The 16,407-nt window shown below is 38.1% G+C and overlaps 1 protein-coding gene across 2 annotated transcripts; it reads left to right on the forward strand.

Annotated features, from left to right (window-relative positions):
* Positions 1-1,100: 1,100 nt before the first annotated feature.
* Positions 1,101-15,134, forward strand: prrx1b (paired related homeobox 1b). 2 transcript variants are annotated; one of them, XM_026148008.1, is made up of 5 exons: positions 1,101-1,797; positions 7,110-7,285; positions 11,106-11,287; positions 13,305-13,339; positions 14,301-14,430. In XM_026148008.1, exons 1-5 carry the CDS (start codon positions 1,551-1,553, stop codon positions 14,354-14,356), a joined length of 696 nt encoding a protein of 231 aa, XP_026003793.1. In that variant the 5' UTR covers positions 1,101-1,550; the 3' UTR covers positions 14,357-14,430. The 2 variants fall into 2 exon arrangements, with proteins under 2 accessions (XP_026003793.1, XP_026003792.1); XM_026148007.1 differs by lacking the exon at positions 13,305-13,339 and having other exon boundaries at positions 1,105-1,797; positions 14,301-15,134.
* Positions 15,135-16,407: the final 1,273 nt, after the last annotated feature.

Here is a 16,407-nt window from a genome sequence, read left to right on the forward strand (position 1 = left end):
TTTTTTAAGTGCAGCTCATGTAGATTTTTGCATATTTTACAATTATAAAGTTTAAAAAAATTGTGAAAAAATTCCTTTTTTTTTCAATTTCTTTAAAGGCCAGACAGTTCAGTGCCTATTCAAGTGCCTGTATATAGATAACCAAGGATTAGACATGGTGCCCACTAAACACATTTGTAGATGCACTAACAAAGTGTGGGTTGACCCAAAAAAATTTTTAAAAAAAAATTTGTTTGTTTTTTCTTTTGTTTTTAGAATGTATTTAGTGGCAGGAACATCACGTGTAACATACAAATAAATACACTGTCAAGAAATGTAAAACTCGTGCGTTTCTTTTTCGCGATCTAAAAAATGAAGAATAAAACATTGTTAAAAATCACGATAAAATACAAACAACTATCACTATTATAAAAAATACACTTTCGAGTGATGTTTGTGGGACCTCTCGCTGGCCTTGGTAATTAGTTTGTAGTTTAAGGAACGGTTTTCAGTTTCAAATCTAAATGTAAAAGAATGGATGGTTGGTGCCATAGTCGCCCTGTAATTTGCTTCTATCATTTCTCTAGCTCAGCCAGCACTCATGCGGACAATCCTGTGGATAGACTGACTGGCACTGGTTATGGTTGATTTAACTGGTGGCACACCGCAGGACATTCAGAGTGGGTTTATCAGCACACAAAGATAACAGCGTGCCTCCCTTCACACTCTGCTGCCTCCTGCATCCCCCGTAAGGACTCTCAAGCTGAGGTTTATCAGAGAAAAACGGCCAACACCAGGCGGGCTGTCGATGCTGCTGATGTGATGTTTTCAGCTTAAGGGGGAAGAGGGTGGTGGGGTCATGAAAAACGTCAGACACAGCAAAAGCGTTAGCACGCAATTACGGACTTCTTATTAAGAGTGCGGTTGAAAATCGGCCCACTTTCGTAGTGCAGCAAGTCTCTCTTTCCAGCTGTGTGTGTGTGTGTGTGTGTGTGTGTGTGTGTGTGTGTGTGTGTGTGTGTGTGTGTGTGTGTGTGTGTGTGTGAGTGAGAGAGAGAGAGAGAGAGAGAGAGAGAAGCTAGCCTGAAGGTGAGGCGGTAACGTCCTGCCTCCGTGCCTCTAGCTGCAGCTGAGCCAGATTTGTGCGCACACAGAACTTTACGCATCTGGTCGTCATCAGCAGCAGCGGCCACTCTTCCTGCTCATATGTGGCTCAAACCGAGGAGGAAGAGAACGTCTTCTTCTTCTTCTTATATGATTTCTTGAAATTGAAAAAAAAAACGCGACTGGACGAACACGGGTCGGTCATTTTCTTCTCTGACTCGTACTGCTGGATGTATTGGCTGTAAAAAGATTTAGTGGGGAAAGCAGGAACAAGTTCGTTTGAGAACTCCGTTGCTGATTTGGATGTGAACAGATCCACCCTCTGCTCGGAAGTCCCGAGTTTTTATCTGGCTGTGTTTTTCTAGAGGCGCTGCTAGTGCTTTCTGCATGCACGGATCTACTTGGCTCACTTGCGCTTCTCTTTCTTATTACCGCTCTCTTTTTTTCCGCTGGTTCCCACTTGCGTCATGACTTCTAGCTATGCACATGTAATGGACAGGCAAGCTACGATACCAAACCGCCTGGAAAGCCCAATCACGTCTAACCTGGACAACTTGCAAGCCAAAAAGAACTTCTCAGTCAGCCATCTGTTGGATCTGGAAGAGGCCGGGGAAATGGTCGGTACCCAGGCAGACGAGAGCGTCGGGGAGACGGGGAGAAATATGCTGGAATCTCCGGGGCTGACTAGCGGGAGCGACACGACCCAGCAGGAAAGTAAGTGAAATGCTGATGAAAAAATGTTTTAAAAGGATGGGACGAAGCTCAAAATAACACGTTTTTTTTCTTATTATTTGAAATAATCCTCAGCGAACTGTTTTAGCCCCTGTTGATATCCCAAGTTATCATTCATCATTTCTTGGAAACAAATCAAATCGCAGACAAAAGTAGTTCTCTTGACAGGCTGAAAACGAAACGTGTTTCTTTTCATGACTTGCTGGCGAGCGTCCGCGCGCAGACCGCACGAACGGAGCTCTGCGAAAAGCCGCGCGCATGGAAGGAATCTTCTAGTGAGTTTTGGCAATGCATCATCCCTGACGGTCTCCCCCTCAAAATGACCATTAATTTACCATTAACACTCTGATGTCAGTGAAGTATGATGCTGATGGTGGACATGGTCAGTGAAGTCTCCTTACAAGTCTAACTTCGGAGTAATAAATCTTTTCCCCACGACTGTTGACCTCAGCAGGGCGCTTTGTTTTGCCCTACATTTAAGAAGAAAACACCAATAATGAATTTTGAAAACAGACTGAGTCATGTAGACGTGCGCAGGTGTGACTTATGCTTTGTGAATATTTGCATAGCCCTATCACAATTTTTATTAGAAAACATTTTAAACAAGGCCTCATCCCCGCTGGGTGTGCAAAAATGAAGCCGATATCTTTGACACTACAGAGGCGGGATCTAATCCCTGGGCTGCCGTTGGAATTCCACTGTGAGAATCGAGGTTAACATTTCCAACTTTTCTTTTGGTATACGTCACTGCCGAAGCCGACAAGAACCTGGATAAATTCAGCGCAAACAAACAAATACAAATAGATAAATAAATAAAAAAAATGCCACTGCACGTCCTCTCCACCTCACCGCTGAGAGAGTAAATAAACGCTCCCTTCTCCCCCCTCCTCTTTTTCTGCTCAGAGGGCCATTTGGAGAAGTTGACACAAACGTTATAGCCTTTAATGAGTGTTATTGTTATTTTTAAAGGCTAAAAAATCGTCTGTGAGAAATATGGAGGAGGAAGTGGCGGGGTCACGTCGTTAATCTACGGTTATTTTCAGCCTGTCAAACACTTTCAGAATATCGGAGCCTAGTCATTTGTCATAATTACCGCGCGTGTCCTCGTTCCGACAATTAAAGAATCAAATAACAGCATCTCATCAGCTCTTAATTTGTGGAAACGTGACTCTGACAAACCACAGAAGGAACGAATCGATCGGATTTAGAAAACAAATGTTTTAGAGTGATGAGTAAAAACTGTAGTGCTAGTTTTCCGGCTTTTATTGCATTAAACAAGAAATCAGACTTGAGCAAGTTTAACATTATGATCTGAATTATTACGCAAGTACATTATTATTATTATTATTATTATTATTATTATTATTATTATAGGCAACAACTGATTCAAACATTTGAAACATTTTTAGTCCACGTTTTAAAAAAAAACTTTGCACAGATGTCCATTATTTGCTTGGGCGTCCGCAAAATTTAATAAAAATCCAAATAAAATAACAAAAAATTGCCAACTACACTTTTAGTTAGGAATCAGGTCCCCTCTAACGAATTTGTCTTGGCAGCAGGACTAATTGACTTTCACTGATCGCTGCTAATGAGATCAATCTATAGTCCCACGTGTTGACCACACTTGAAGCTGCCAGAAGGATGATGATGGTGCTGATGATGGCGCTGATGATGCCGATGGCTTTGATTTGCTGTTTTAAACATCACCCTGGAGGGTTAATTAAAAGCTGTGCGACACCAAACCGCTGCCCAGGCGCTGCACGATCTATTAAATGAATGAGTCTTTTCGGGAAGCTGAGTTTTTTAAAAAGCTATTTGTGCCTGCGTTCTCAATAAACCTCTACGTGACGGCATTTGGACCCATGAAGGTTTCCAAATATTTTATTCCACGAAGAAAACTCGCGTGGAATTGATAGTTTTTAAATACGCTTTAAAATTTAGAATTGTATACAAGTACTGTTAAAAATACCTGCGTGGATTCCGTTTTGTGTGGACTGTCCTCTGTCCTGTCATATTTTTTTTATTTAAAATCTAAAAATGAAGTCCGATAGAATACTGTAAATAAATACCTTTTTTATACAGGCCTACAAACCTTTTGATTTTATTTTTTTTTATTGCTGAATCGCCCTAAAAGTGTTATTTAGCAGTCAAAATGTTTAATTTAAGTTATATAATAACATTTAATTCCTATATGTTTAAATGAAAGTTTAGACGCACATTTAGGTTCTGACAGATCTTATTTGCTGTCCACTTTTCTCCGGTTGTAAAGTCGGCGGGAAGGGCGTCACGATTTGCTCCTTAACTCTCAGCCTGGAGACGCGCAAACGCTGGTTTCTGGTGAGAAAGCTGTATGCGGTCGTTGGTTTGCCATGTGTGGCCTTTACAACTCCAGTTTACTGCAATTTGTTCTTTTCCATTTAATAAACAGAGTTTCAGCCCAAAACTGTGGACCGTGGTGTCTGCAGAGCTGCTGTAATCACTTCTAAGAAACTTTGGTGCTGTAGCTATGTTAAATATTTTTGAAAAAAGAAAGAAAGAAAATAGGCACACACATTTTCATGTAAATTAATGAGGTTATTTGTTTTTGTCTGTGGTACTGCAACATGGTCATTGTTCTTTGTGAGATTAAAACGTGAAAAAGCAAAAAACAGGCCTGGAGAAGTCATGAAACTACTTATACTTGCATAAACTACTCTCGTTGTGGATTCAGTCCTTCCTTCCAAGATTTACGTTTTATTTTCAATAGAAATGAAATGAAGATGTCATTAGTAAAATCTATTGGCTTAAACCTCATGGTGGCAGGATGCCCACAAAAGGTCACAAGGCCAGTCTGATTAACTGGATTATGAAGAAGAAGAGCAAAGGATGGGGGTAGTTGTAGTTTTAGGTTTAAGGTATTTTTAAGGCATTTAGCGCATAAAATAAAGGCAAAAATATGAATACAATAGCTACTGCTTTTTATTACTTTCAAGCACTTAAGGAATAAAATATCACTTCATGGATTTGTTTTAGTTAATGAAGCATCTTTGCACTCTCCTCCTCAGTTTATGGGTTGGCCTCAAATGTGAAGTAGAACCAATTTAAAGGGCTCAAAGAAACCAAAATGAACATTGTCACTCCAACCCTTCAGCAACCCCACCCCACCTACACACACACACACATCTATTTGTGACTCAAACTGTCTTACAGCCTGCAGTAGCAATTGTGTTTAAACGCTGTGTACTGCAACCATAAAAATCATAATTATTTGTACTTATAACTGTTCATGGTTTCAGCTTCTGAGTCTCGATCCAGAAATAAAGGTGAAGATTCAGTCAAACAAAACAAATGAGACATTTGGTTGCAGCAGTAAAACAAATAATCGGGTCAACAGCAGCACACGATCAAAATCTGAAGCAAGTAAAGTGAAAAATATGGACATAAAAAAATCATAAATTCACACAAGAATACATTTTTTTTATTTACAACAAATTATTTTTCTGTCTTTGCTTTTTTCCTCTTGCTATTTTTAATGTATAGGCCTGTAAAAATCCTTTGTATGGAGCAGCAGAAGAAAACACTTTGTGGTCAGCTTGACTGAAATAAATTCATTAAGAGTTACAGACAGACATCACTTTTTATTTTAAGGGCTCCATTTTCGATTCCAGCAGGTGAACAAGTTTACATTTGGGTTTTTTTGCCAATCGACTGACAGCAACTCTTAGAAGAAATGTTGACAGCTAAACAAACAGGTTACTTGACGATCGAGTAATGTTTGACACACTGCCAGGAGTGTGTGCGAAAAATGAATCAATACAACAACAATATCCCGTGTTTGGCTGAAAGTTCATATTTCTACTAACAAACATGCTCCAGAAATCTTTTTTTAAAAAGTGCATAAAACTGTAAATGAGCATGAAAGTTGAAGTAGTTTCTATAGACTTAAATAAAGATTCCAAGAAGTGGAAATTTTCAAAAGTAAAACTTTTTCTTCAACAGCAGCCAGCTCCATCAGGTAACACATTACCCGATGGATGAATGTTGTGAATAACTTTTAATTTTTAATGTATTCCACAAAATTTCCAGAGCATGTGACTGAAAGCTCAGAGAAAAACTGGTCTGTAAAAAGTGCTGCAATAAAAGTTCTACTTAATGATTTTTACATTAAAAAAATACACACAGATGTTTCCAGAAACACGGCCAATATTTGCCATTCTGGTTCATTAGATAAAGTTTATGGATTTCGTGTAACCCCAAAATAAAGAATAACACATTTAAAAAGAACTACTATCCCAACAAAACGAATGTGCTGAATACAAAATCCCAATCAGAGACACAAAATCTGTAGCAGCAAAAACCCAAATGATTCTTTTTGTCTCAGTTGACTGAAATCTCTCAAAATGTTATTACTGCTAAGTAGCATGAAACACTTGAGTGTATTGAGCAACGTCCTACCTTTGCATATGTGTGTGCACATAACTACAGACTGTGTGTATGTGTGGATGTAATTAGGAACACTTTAGATCACAGCCTTATTTTTCTGTGTGAAAGTGTTAGTTTGTGGTCCTGTTGTGCAGCCACAATTCACCAACACTGATTTCACCCAGCGGGAACTATCAGACTGAGCACATGGAGCTCTTCCATAATGAATTACACATTCAGCTTTGCCAAAGTGATTCTGTTACTTTTGTTTTTGGCTTGTGTGCTAATTAGTTAGGTGAAGAGCCAAGTGACGTGTTTCTGCAGATCCAGAAATTATTTCACAGCTTTTTAAAAGAAATCGTACTTTCTATGAGGGTAAATATTCATACATAATATATAGTTTTATATATAAACATTGTTTGTTTACAAGAAAATAATGATAAGGATAAACCACAAAAGGTACTGTTAATAAGTCAAGTCTTCCTCTAGTAAAATGTAGAGCTATGATACGTTGTGTCGTTCTTTGCGTATTAAACTTATTAAATGACCTTCTGCTCTAACTGGGCAGAAACAAACCTCAACTTGTTGACCTCAATCATCAGTCTTTAAGTGGTAGTGTATCTATCTGGCTATCTATCGATCGATTGATCAGTTTTATTCATTTTAATTTGTGACTCAAACTGTCTTACAGTCTGCAGTAGCGGTTGTGTGTCAATGCAGACAATGCTTCCTGCTGTATTTATATAACAATATAACAGTTACAATTACACTTATAGTTAATTGCAATTATAACTGTAATTATATAGTCGTTTGATTTTTTTTGGGGTAATGCTTGAGCAGAACGAAGCTGTTCCTCTGATTCATAAAGTTCCTTCTTCCTCTTTGTGCAGATGAACAGATGAACACAGAGGAGAAGAAGAAGAGGAAGCAGCGCAGGAACAGGACCACCTTCAACAGCAGCCAGCTCCAAGCTCTGGAGAGGGTGTTTGAGAGGACACACTACCCCGATGCTTTCGTCAGAGAAGATCTGGCTCGCCGGGTCAACCTCACCGAGGCTAGAGTGCAGGTACGAAAAATGTATTGCCACAGGAAGGTGGCTTCAATGCTACGTGGCAAAAAAGAAGAAAAGATGTTTTCCTGAGATTATAAACCTTCAGTAATAATTCCACATTCTGATACTTTTATTTCGACAAATACTGATTCCTTGACATTTGATTCTCCTGTTATTTGAACATTTGATTGAACTGTTGGCTAGATTCTAACTTAGGTAAAGAGAGAAACAACAAATGCACTTATGAGATTTGAAATTAGTGTTGTACCAGAATAAGTCAGATATAAAATAAATAACTTTCTGTTAATATACAGATATGAACTTATATGATACAAATCTTAAAATAGAACATATTAAATGAATATTTGACTAAGCTGAAAAGTTTTAATAGGAAACTGCAGTGCACGCGGTCACACAAACAGCACGACTCCTCACAGCGTCAAATCATCTGTTAGCTTTTAACTTAGTGTATTTGGTTATTAATCCTTCCTAATAGGCGAAAGTCATTAACAGCTTTAGATTTTGTGTTGAACTAAACTGATAAGAGCTGACAAATATCTCTTATCATGCCAGAGTGATCTTTTAGATAATTACTGATACTGTAAAGTCTGTTAGCAGTTTGCAAAAACTCCCCAGTGAACCGACCGTGATTAGAAAAGTGGATGTAATGATGTTTAATTTCCTCAGTTGTTTACAAAATGTGTAAAACACACAAGTGCTGCAACAAAAGGGCTGCTAAATACGATGCTGTCAGCGGGAGAATGAACTACTGACTTTGATATGAACGCCACAAAAACAGATACAAACTGGGATGTATAGTGTTCTGAAATGGGTCTCGTAAAATGAATGTTTCCAGTTGTTAGTAAAAGTTTTGAATTCATGAAGGATTTTTCATCCAGACACACACTTGCGTGCACCGAACATCTGATAGTCTGCATTTCTGTTCATGAAGCATGTGTTGTATTCCAGCGTGTCATATAAGTCTAACATACTGAATTAGAAATGATGTGTTTTATTATGTTGCGTTATAATTTTTTCGTTATATATTTCACCACAAAATAATTTGCATGAATGCAATAAGAGAAAAAGCGTTCAAAGATCAACTACAATTTGAATTATTGTCAATCAGTCCTTTGGTAATAGATTCTGTCCTACAGCAGCTTGACTGATATTATGATTTGCATATTTAAAAAATGGTACTGTGGTGTAGTGGTTAACAGGTAACCTCACAAGCAAGAAGGTTTTTGGTGTGAACTTTGTGGTCTGCTGGGGCCTTCCTGTGTAGACTATGAGTGTTCATTGATTGCTTCCCAAAGACCTTAAACATGCATGTTGAATATGATAAGATGGTTCTCATTTGGGCAAAGGTGTGAAAGTGAGAGCGGGTGGTTGACTGTCTACGATGGACTGGAGATGGGCAAGACGTATCCTATCGCTCACATTATGTCTCCTTCCTCTATGTCCCTTAGGTGGAAAAGTAGTAAAGAAAATGGATGGATTAAAAAAAACATAATTATAAATGTTTTTATTAATTACAAAACATGTAAATGTCATTGAGTTTATAGCTGTCACACAGGCGATCAACTTTAAGGTAATTAGCCGTACGTTCAGCAGCCCCAGTTCAGACAGCAGACTCTGAGATGACATTTATGTAAATGCAAACGTCACACTCAGCTCATTCTTTGTCCTCACAGCTTTATGACCAGTGTTTGTTGGTTTTCTCTTTGTTGTACTGGATAATCTGCCACTCTTCACTTATAAACAAGAAAACATTTTTTCTTAAATGCACTTAGGTTTGCCCTAGAAACACGTGACTTATGACTAATAATTAAACACGTGCATTTCTTGCAGGTATTGATATATACAGTGTCTATAAACAAATCAGTGCTATCTTTATACAAAACAATGAAAGTATTTATTCTGTGGCCAGAGTGAGAGGGAAAGAGGAAATAGTGATCTGGGAGTGAGACAAGCAGCACATCTGTGATTAATGTGTAGCAGAGAGCAATGCAGAAATGCTTTGATAAAAGACTTTGGGTAATTCCTGAGGCAGTGCGTCAGCAAGCCCCTCTGAGTGCATACAACTTATAATAATGAACTCAGTTTCAGAGTAAGGAAAAACATCAGCATCCTCCACCTCAGTCATCGTCTACTTAATGAGATGGTTCTGCTGGTGGGGGTGATAAGGACGGAAAGAGGTGAACTACAGATGAAGCATGGACACACGAGCGAGAGCGTGTGGACGCATGGTCATTTTAGACATTAGACTAGATATTTGGATTGGAGACAAGAGTTTAGGTGGTCTTTATGGATCTGCTCCTTTATGGGTAAAGATTTTACTACAATTTAATAGACATGAAGCATTTCTTTTATACTGTGTTTGTCTTTTAATTGACATTAATTGCTGTTTGTGTACAGAATGTAGAAAATGAGCTTTCTTGTGTTTAAAATGTGTTGAAGAGTGAGACAGAACTATTTAAAAAAAATCCATAATGATAGATCGATATTTAAAAATATCTGAAAATATCTGTTACACTGACCAATCGTAGCTTCAAGGGATTTCTATAGATCTTCAGACAAAATCAAAACGTTGATTATCCCTGTAAATAATAGTGGAGTGTAATATGGTCCATGGAGTGCATGTATGAAGCACTTGTTAGGCCATTCAAAAAGCAAAGTTACTGATTTGCCATTATATCCTGATCTGGGTATGAGAACACATGTCTGAGGATGACTTTCTTTATTTTAGAGCTTTTACCAACAGCTCAGAATTTTCTCTCACAAGTGAAACTGTGAGTGTGAGACACCATATAAAACCTCTTTTTCTTACTGATGTCATACGACTTAATTCAGTGCTGACTGAGAAATTTTAGCGTATTTGACTGCAAACTGTTGTAGGATACCACAAAAAAAAAAACATCTTACTTCGGACACAGTGAGCACGAGAAACATTTAGAGCTTCTATTTCACTGCATGGTTAGAGATAAAATGCGGTTTGTTGAGCAGGCCACAAAGTTGGCGATTACATGGAGAATTATGAAATTCTATGAATGTGCCCAGACTATAAAGATAGAGGTTTCTGACACATTACCAGCTTTCAAGGTCAAAACTTAAAGTATATTAAAAAAAAACTTCTTGCTTAATTGACCAACATTTTGGTCAATACAAAAAAAAAAAAAAGACCAATGAGTCTGGAAAGACTCACCATAGTTCCTCATACTTCACAGTGCTGTGCCCAAGCTATAAATATTAATAGTCCTGAAAAAACTGCAATTTTGGCATTTTGGGCATCACCATGTTGTTTTATTGGAGTCAGAGTTTACTTTATATGTGGACGAGAAAGTGGAGCTAAAAGTATATTAGGGAAGGCTTTCTTTAAAGCCTGATATCTAATCAGTGTCAGAAATATTTAAGCAGGACCACTGGCATACTGGTTGGTATGTGTGTATTTAGCTAATGAAATCATAATAACCTGTTGAATAAATCTATTAACTATGGTTGAAATTTTGCTGTGAGAAGTTGAAGCTTTTTCAATGAGAAAAAAGCTTGAATACAACTCTTTCAGCTGTATTCAATTGAGTTTAGCTTTATTTATATAACACCAAATCTCAAAACCAATGCAAAGGAAGAATTCTCTTCTCATTGGTTCTTTAACAGGAAGAGACTGCAGTATGACTCTTCAGCAATGGCTTCATATCTAGTGGCTACATCTTATTTTTTGATATACATATATGTATGTTATGTTTGGATTAAAGGAGCAGTGCTTTCATAGTCATGAAGATTAAAAAGCGATGACTAAAAGACAAACAATGTGCTCTGTCCTTTGACTTTGCAGGTGTGGTTTCAGAACAGGAGAGCTAAGTTCCGCAGGAATGAGAGAGCTATGCTGGCCAGCAAAAATGCCTCGCTCCTCAAATCTTACTCAGGAGATGTGACGGCAGTGGAGCAGCCAATTGTGCCTCGCCCTGCACCTCGCCCCAACGACTACCTATCTTGGGGGAGTGCTGCGCCCTACAGGTATAGTCCCCTCGAACATCACTTAATAATCTTGCAGCCACATTCTGTGCACAAAGCCTACTTTGAATACAAATGGAATTCATTTTCTCAGTTTAGAGAAGGACTTCCATTTATTAGCAATTTCCCAAGAAATCTTTCCTTTTTCCCAGAAAAAGGGAAGAAAGAAAGGAAGGTGGGGAAAGTATAAAAAGCCAGAAGAAATAACCACTAACACGAGCAGTAACATCACCGTAACAGTTCTCTCTCTCTCTCTCTCTCTCTCTCTCTCTCTGTCACACACACACACACAGATGCTGCGTTCTGTTATTGTTTAATTTCCTCCTCTCCTACCTGCACATACTTTTCATTGTTCCGCTAAAAGTTTTCATCTCCTGTGATCCTGAACTCAAGCAGACTTATACCTCAGACAGTTCACACACACACACACACACACACACACACACACACACACACACACACACACACACACACACACACACACACACACACACACACACACACACACACACACACACACACACACACACACACACACACAGTCCATTCAAACTATATTTCTACACCAACAGCGATGCCTTGTGCATTTCGAATAGTAAAACAATGTTATTTTTCTTTTTGTCTAATTGTCCATGCAGACAAACCAAGGCTCACTGCTGCAGCATATTCTGTGTATCCAAAGCCGCATGCATCTAATGCCTCCATGCCGCAGAGCTTTAATAGAAAACAGTTAAACGTCCCATGTCCTCTTGTGCAGCCTTAAACAAAATGATGAACATCTGCACCAAGTTTCAATTAATTCAGTCTGATTGCTTTTGGGTAAGCTTGCTGACAGACAGAACAACAAACAGACAGATAAATAAACAGCAAATAAAACAACTCTCTGCTTTTCAAATGTGACATGCTCATCTATTACAATGAACATGCACACTTTAATATGACCAAATCACACATACACGAGGTCTCAGAAGCTGATTAATCACTAAAATTAATTTCTAATTAAAAGGACTGAATCACCCAGTGCATTTGTTTGAAACTGAGCTTTAGGTTATTACAAATCCTTAGCAAATGTGAACCAACGTGGAACAATCTAGAGATAAAGGAAAAGTTTAGTCTTTAATAATAAAAGCAGACTAAACTACTGATGAGTTTAATCTTCTTTTTAAAGGATTTGTTAAAAAATAAAAATAAAGTAATGGCAGATTAAAAATATATACAAGTATTAAAAAAAATCACCATTAACCCAAATTTAATCTTCATAAACACATAAATATTTACCTGCATTTTACTTCCAAATTTACTTCTTGAAAGTCATTTCCTTTTTATAAAAAAAAGTCTCTTCAGCTTAAACTATTAGAAGTCTATACATCCCTAAATGTCTGGCCTGTCCATTTATTTCTCATTGATGAACAATCAGGCGGAAAAAATTTCCACTTCATTTCTATAGCACTGAATATGAAATAATATCGCACAATAATCTAAAGCCAGATTGTGTTGACAGTGCCGTGCTGACTGTCTCTGAACGATTACACTGTAAACCCAAATGTTCAAATTCATTCGTGTAAACCTTCTTTAAAAACAAACAAAAAAAAAACGTTTTTTGAAATAACAAATTGTATATTCAAAAAATATTATACTCAAACATTTTATATATTGTTCTAGGTATGTGTAGACTAATGTTTTGTAAGTGTCTTACTGGCACCTCTCAAAAGTGGAAAATCTTGCAAGAAATGAATGTAGTGAATGTAAATGTCTCGACTGCAGCGTTTAATTTGTGATGGTATAAACTGGTTTAAAACTAGATGTTCCTGACTAAAGTAAAGGACTCTGCTTTTGTAGAGAAGAAAACCTTAAACCAGAGACTATGACAATAAAGAAATCTCAAGTGAAAATATTGGAGTTATATATATACTTAAAAATACTTAAGTAGCCAAGTACTACATCTTGCATGTAATGAAAATATTTAAATGATGAAAAAAAAATGTTATTCACAATGACAACTTGATCTATTTGTTTTCAGGAGAAACGACTGGCAAGCATGTATGCCTAAAATAGGTACATGTAGTCTTTCCATTTTAATAACTGTAGTGAAAGTTGAGTGAATGTGACCTTTAAATGCTGTAATACTGAGTTAAAGATCGACCTCTGTTCCTACATTTTCATTCTGCCTTTTAAACTCTCTACATCTTTGCCTTCTACCCTTCATATGCAACTTTAATCTGTTGCACACATCTAACTTTAAGCTAATTGTGGTGAATCAAAACACCATTTTCCTCTCCCTGTCCCTCATCTAACCCCTCTGTCAGCACTTGAGGGCTGGGGATAGATCCTATGACCCTCCTGAAGAGGTGATAATGTGAAAACAAACCATATTAAATCCACTACTGACCCCCATGACCCCTCTGTGCTACACTACACGAGATAATGAACATCGCACAGAATGACAGCGCTCTCCTGGGCAACATTTTTGTGACTCTGGTTACATTGGTCATGATTTACAGTAATTCTCAGTTCTGAAACTGAGTATAAAATGTCAAACCCTACAGCTGCAGCCAGGGAAATCTTTGTAGCAATAATGCTTTGTAGTGCCAAGAGTTCACTGTGCATTATCCCTAAGCTGGTATCCAATGGTGGCAGCGTGAGTGCCGCAGAAAATATTGCCCACAGAGAGTCTCTTTCTCTTTCTCTCATATATATATATATATATATATATATATATATATATATATATATATATATGGGTCATTATCTTTCTGCTTATCTTTCTGATTTCTGCTGATTAGGTTTCACATACTGCTATTAACAGACAATATAACCACCAGCTTGGTGCCTAGACAACAAACATGCAAAAACACCGGTCATGTTCCTGTAGGGATTTTAGCTTTCAGAGTAGTTGATGTCACATTTAGTTTCAAAGGTTTTTTTGTTTCTTTACATATTTACATAGAGCTGCAGGTGATACTGTAATCCACAGATGATGTAACTTTTCACCTATTCTTCCTCCTTCCTCTCTCAGTGCCATGGCTACCTACCCACCCACCTGCTCCAACACCAATACATCCCAGGGAATGAACATGGCCAACAGCATTGCCAATCTGCGACTCAAAGCCAAGGAGTACAGCTTGAACCAGGTGCCCACAGTCAACTGAAACACTGAGAGGCTAGGGGATCCCAGGGGAAGGGAAGGAGCCCTCTCTACTACAAGACCCCCCAGACCCAGAGAAGGACATTGTCTCTGGGATGAACATTATTCCACATACTCTGGATCAAGAAGTATTCTTTTCTTTCTGGAGCAGCCATGATGGTATACTACTATCAATGTACCAATGTGCAAAAGTGCAAAAGCGTGTGATGGCAGGATTTTCCCCAAGCCAAGTTTTCTTTTTCTCCTCAGCATCACTGAATTCTTGTTCACACAAAAAGACATCTAGACTGGATGCTGTAGCCAAATATCTGCACAGTTTTGCATTTGTGATTGTGACTTAAATGGAGGGTTAGTTCCAGTCAGAGAACTTGCTTAAATGGAGACTCATATGGACTACATGGAATCCCACTTTTTCTATGGTGTTGGATAAAATTACACACCATAATTGGGATCATCTACTTTCTTTCTTTTTATGTCTTCAACAAAATGACAATGACTTCCTCTGACATTTATACAATTTAAATTTTTTTTCACATTTCTTTCCATTTTATACCACTGACAAACAAACATTTTCAACACATTTTGAATTTCATGTAATAGTCCAATATAAAGGAGAGGCTAATGTATTTCTGAATCCAAAATCAGTAGATAATTTCATATGATATCCTTTATTTGTAACAGAATAAAAACTTGTATATGAATAAACATGCGTTTCAAGCAATAAAATTGCAGTTTCAACACATATCAGAAGGGAGAAAACAGTTGTTTTCCAATATTTTCCAGGTTTCCAGCACTTTCTTTAAACAGTTCCTGACTGAGTCTTTACGCTTGCAGATTATTATAACAAAAATATACTGCCTACGATCAGTCAGCCTTGAATTATGCTTCAAGAATTATAAGGAATAAGTGTGTTTATAGATGAGACCATTTGGAAAGCAAACTGATCACGAACCTCATGCAAACCCCATAAAAAGAGAGATTTACAACCAGAGAACAGATGCTCCTTCAGAGAAACCCCAAGGTCCTCCTGCTTTGTGTGGGGGATAGGCTTGGGGGAGGGGTGTTTTCCTGATTACCACAACCTGAAATTTCCATCTTAAAAATAGGATATTTATGAGCGGCGAAATCTTGTCCTTGCTATGGAGGCCCTCGGGTCTTGTTTAACTGTATGACTCTTAAACAAGGTGTTTCTTCTCCCTGCCCCTCATAACCTTCACTGTCAACAAACATAAGTTGATACTGGTCTTTGAATGGTGTTCCCAGACTGTAAAAGCCAGGTTGAATGAAACCGTAGCTGATGAGGAAGTGTTTTAATTTGGTGGACTTAAAAAAAATTGGCATGCGTGCCATCGTATGAAACGAACGAACGAATTGTCATTTGCATAAGTTTACACTTTGCCTAAACCTTTACGTTAGTGGTGTCAGCAACATTACATATGTGTTGAACGGTGTTTGCAACATCTCCTTCATTCTTATTGTTATGCACGAATCTGTAGAAAACTCAGTGGGATGCAGGCCTTAAACTGTTTATAAGAATGAAAATCTTCATTTACACACAGTAATTTGGGTAGTTTTTCATAATTCAAGTATCTTCAATGCAAGCCGGCACTGTCAAACAGTTACAGAGCAGAGCAAATGTTAGTCATAAGGAGAGAAACGGTTCACTGATGAGATTTTAGGGTTTTTCCTGACTTGTATGTCACTTTTAAGGAGGGGTTTTTCTTTTTCCTTTTCACCCATTTCATTTCTTGCTCTGGGTTGTTTTCCTGATCACTGATCCCTGACTTTGGGATGTCCAGTGTCAGACCCCTGTCACCCTCTCCCCTGCCAGGCGCCCAGGCTCACCTTTCACAGCCAGGGCCTGGCTGCCCCGAAGTAATTCCAGATGTGGAGATCTTTTTGACCTCCCAACCCACCCCCACCTCAGCTTCCCTTCTTCATCCTCCTCCCCCAGTTTCGCCTCCAGGCCCTGGACTGC

This window comes from Astatotilapia calliptera, chromosome 17 (assembly GCF_900246225.1).
Source record: "Astatotilapia calliptera chromosome 17, fAstCal1.2, whole genome shotgun sequence".
Lineage (NCBI taxonomy): Eukaryota > Metazoa > Chordata > Actinopteri > Cichliformes > Cichlidae > Astatotilapia > Astatotilapia calliptera.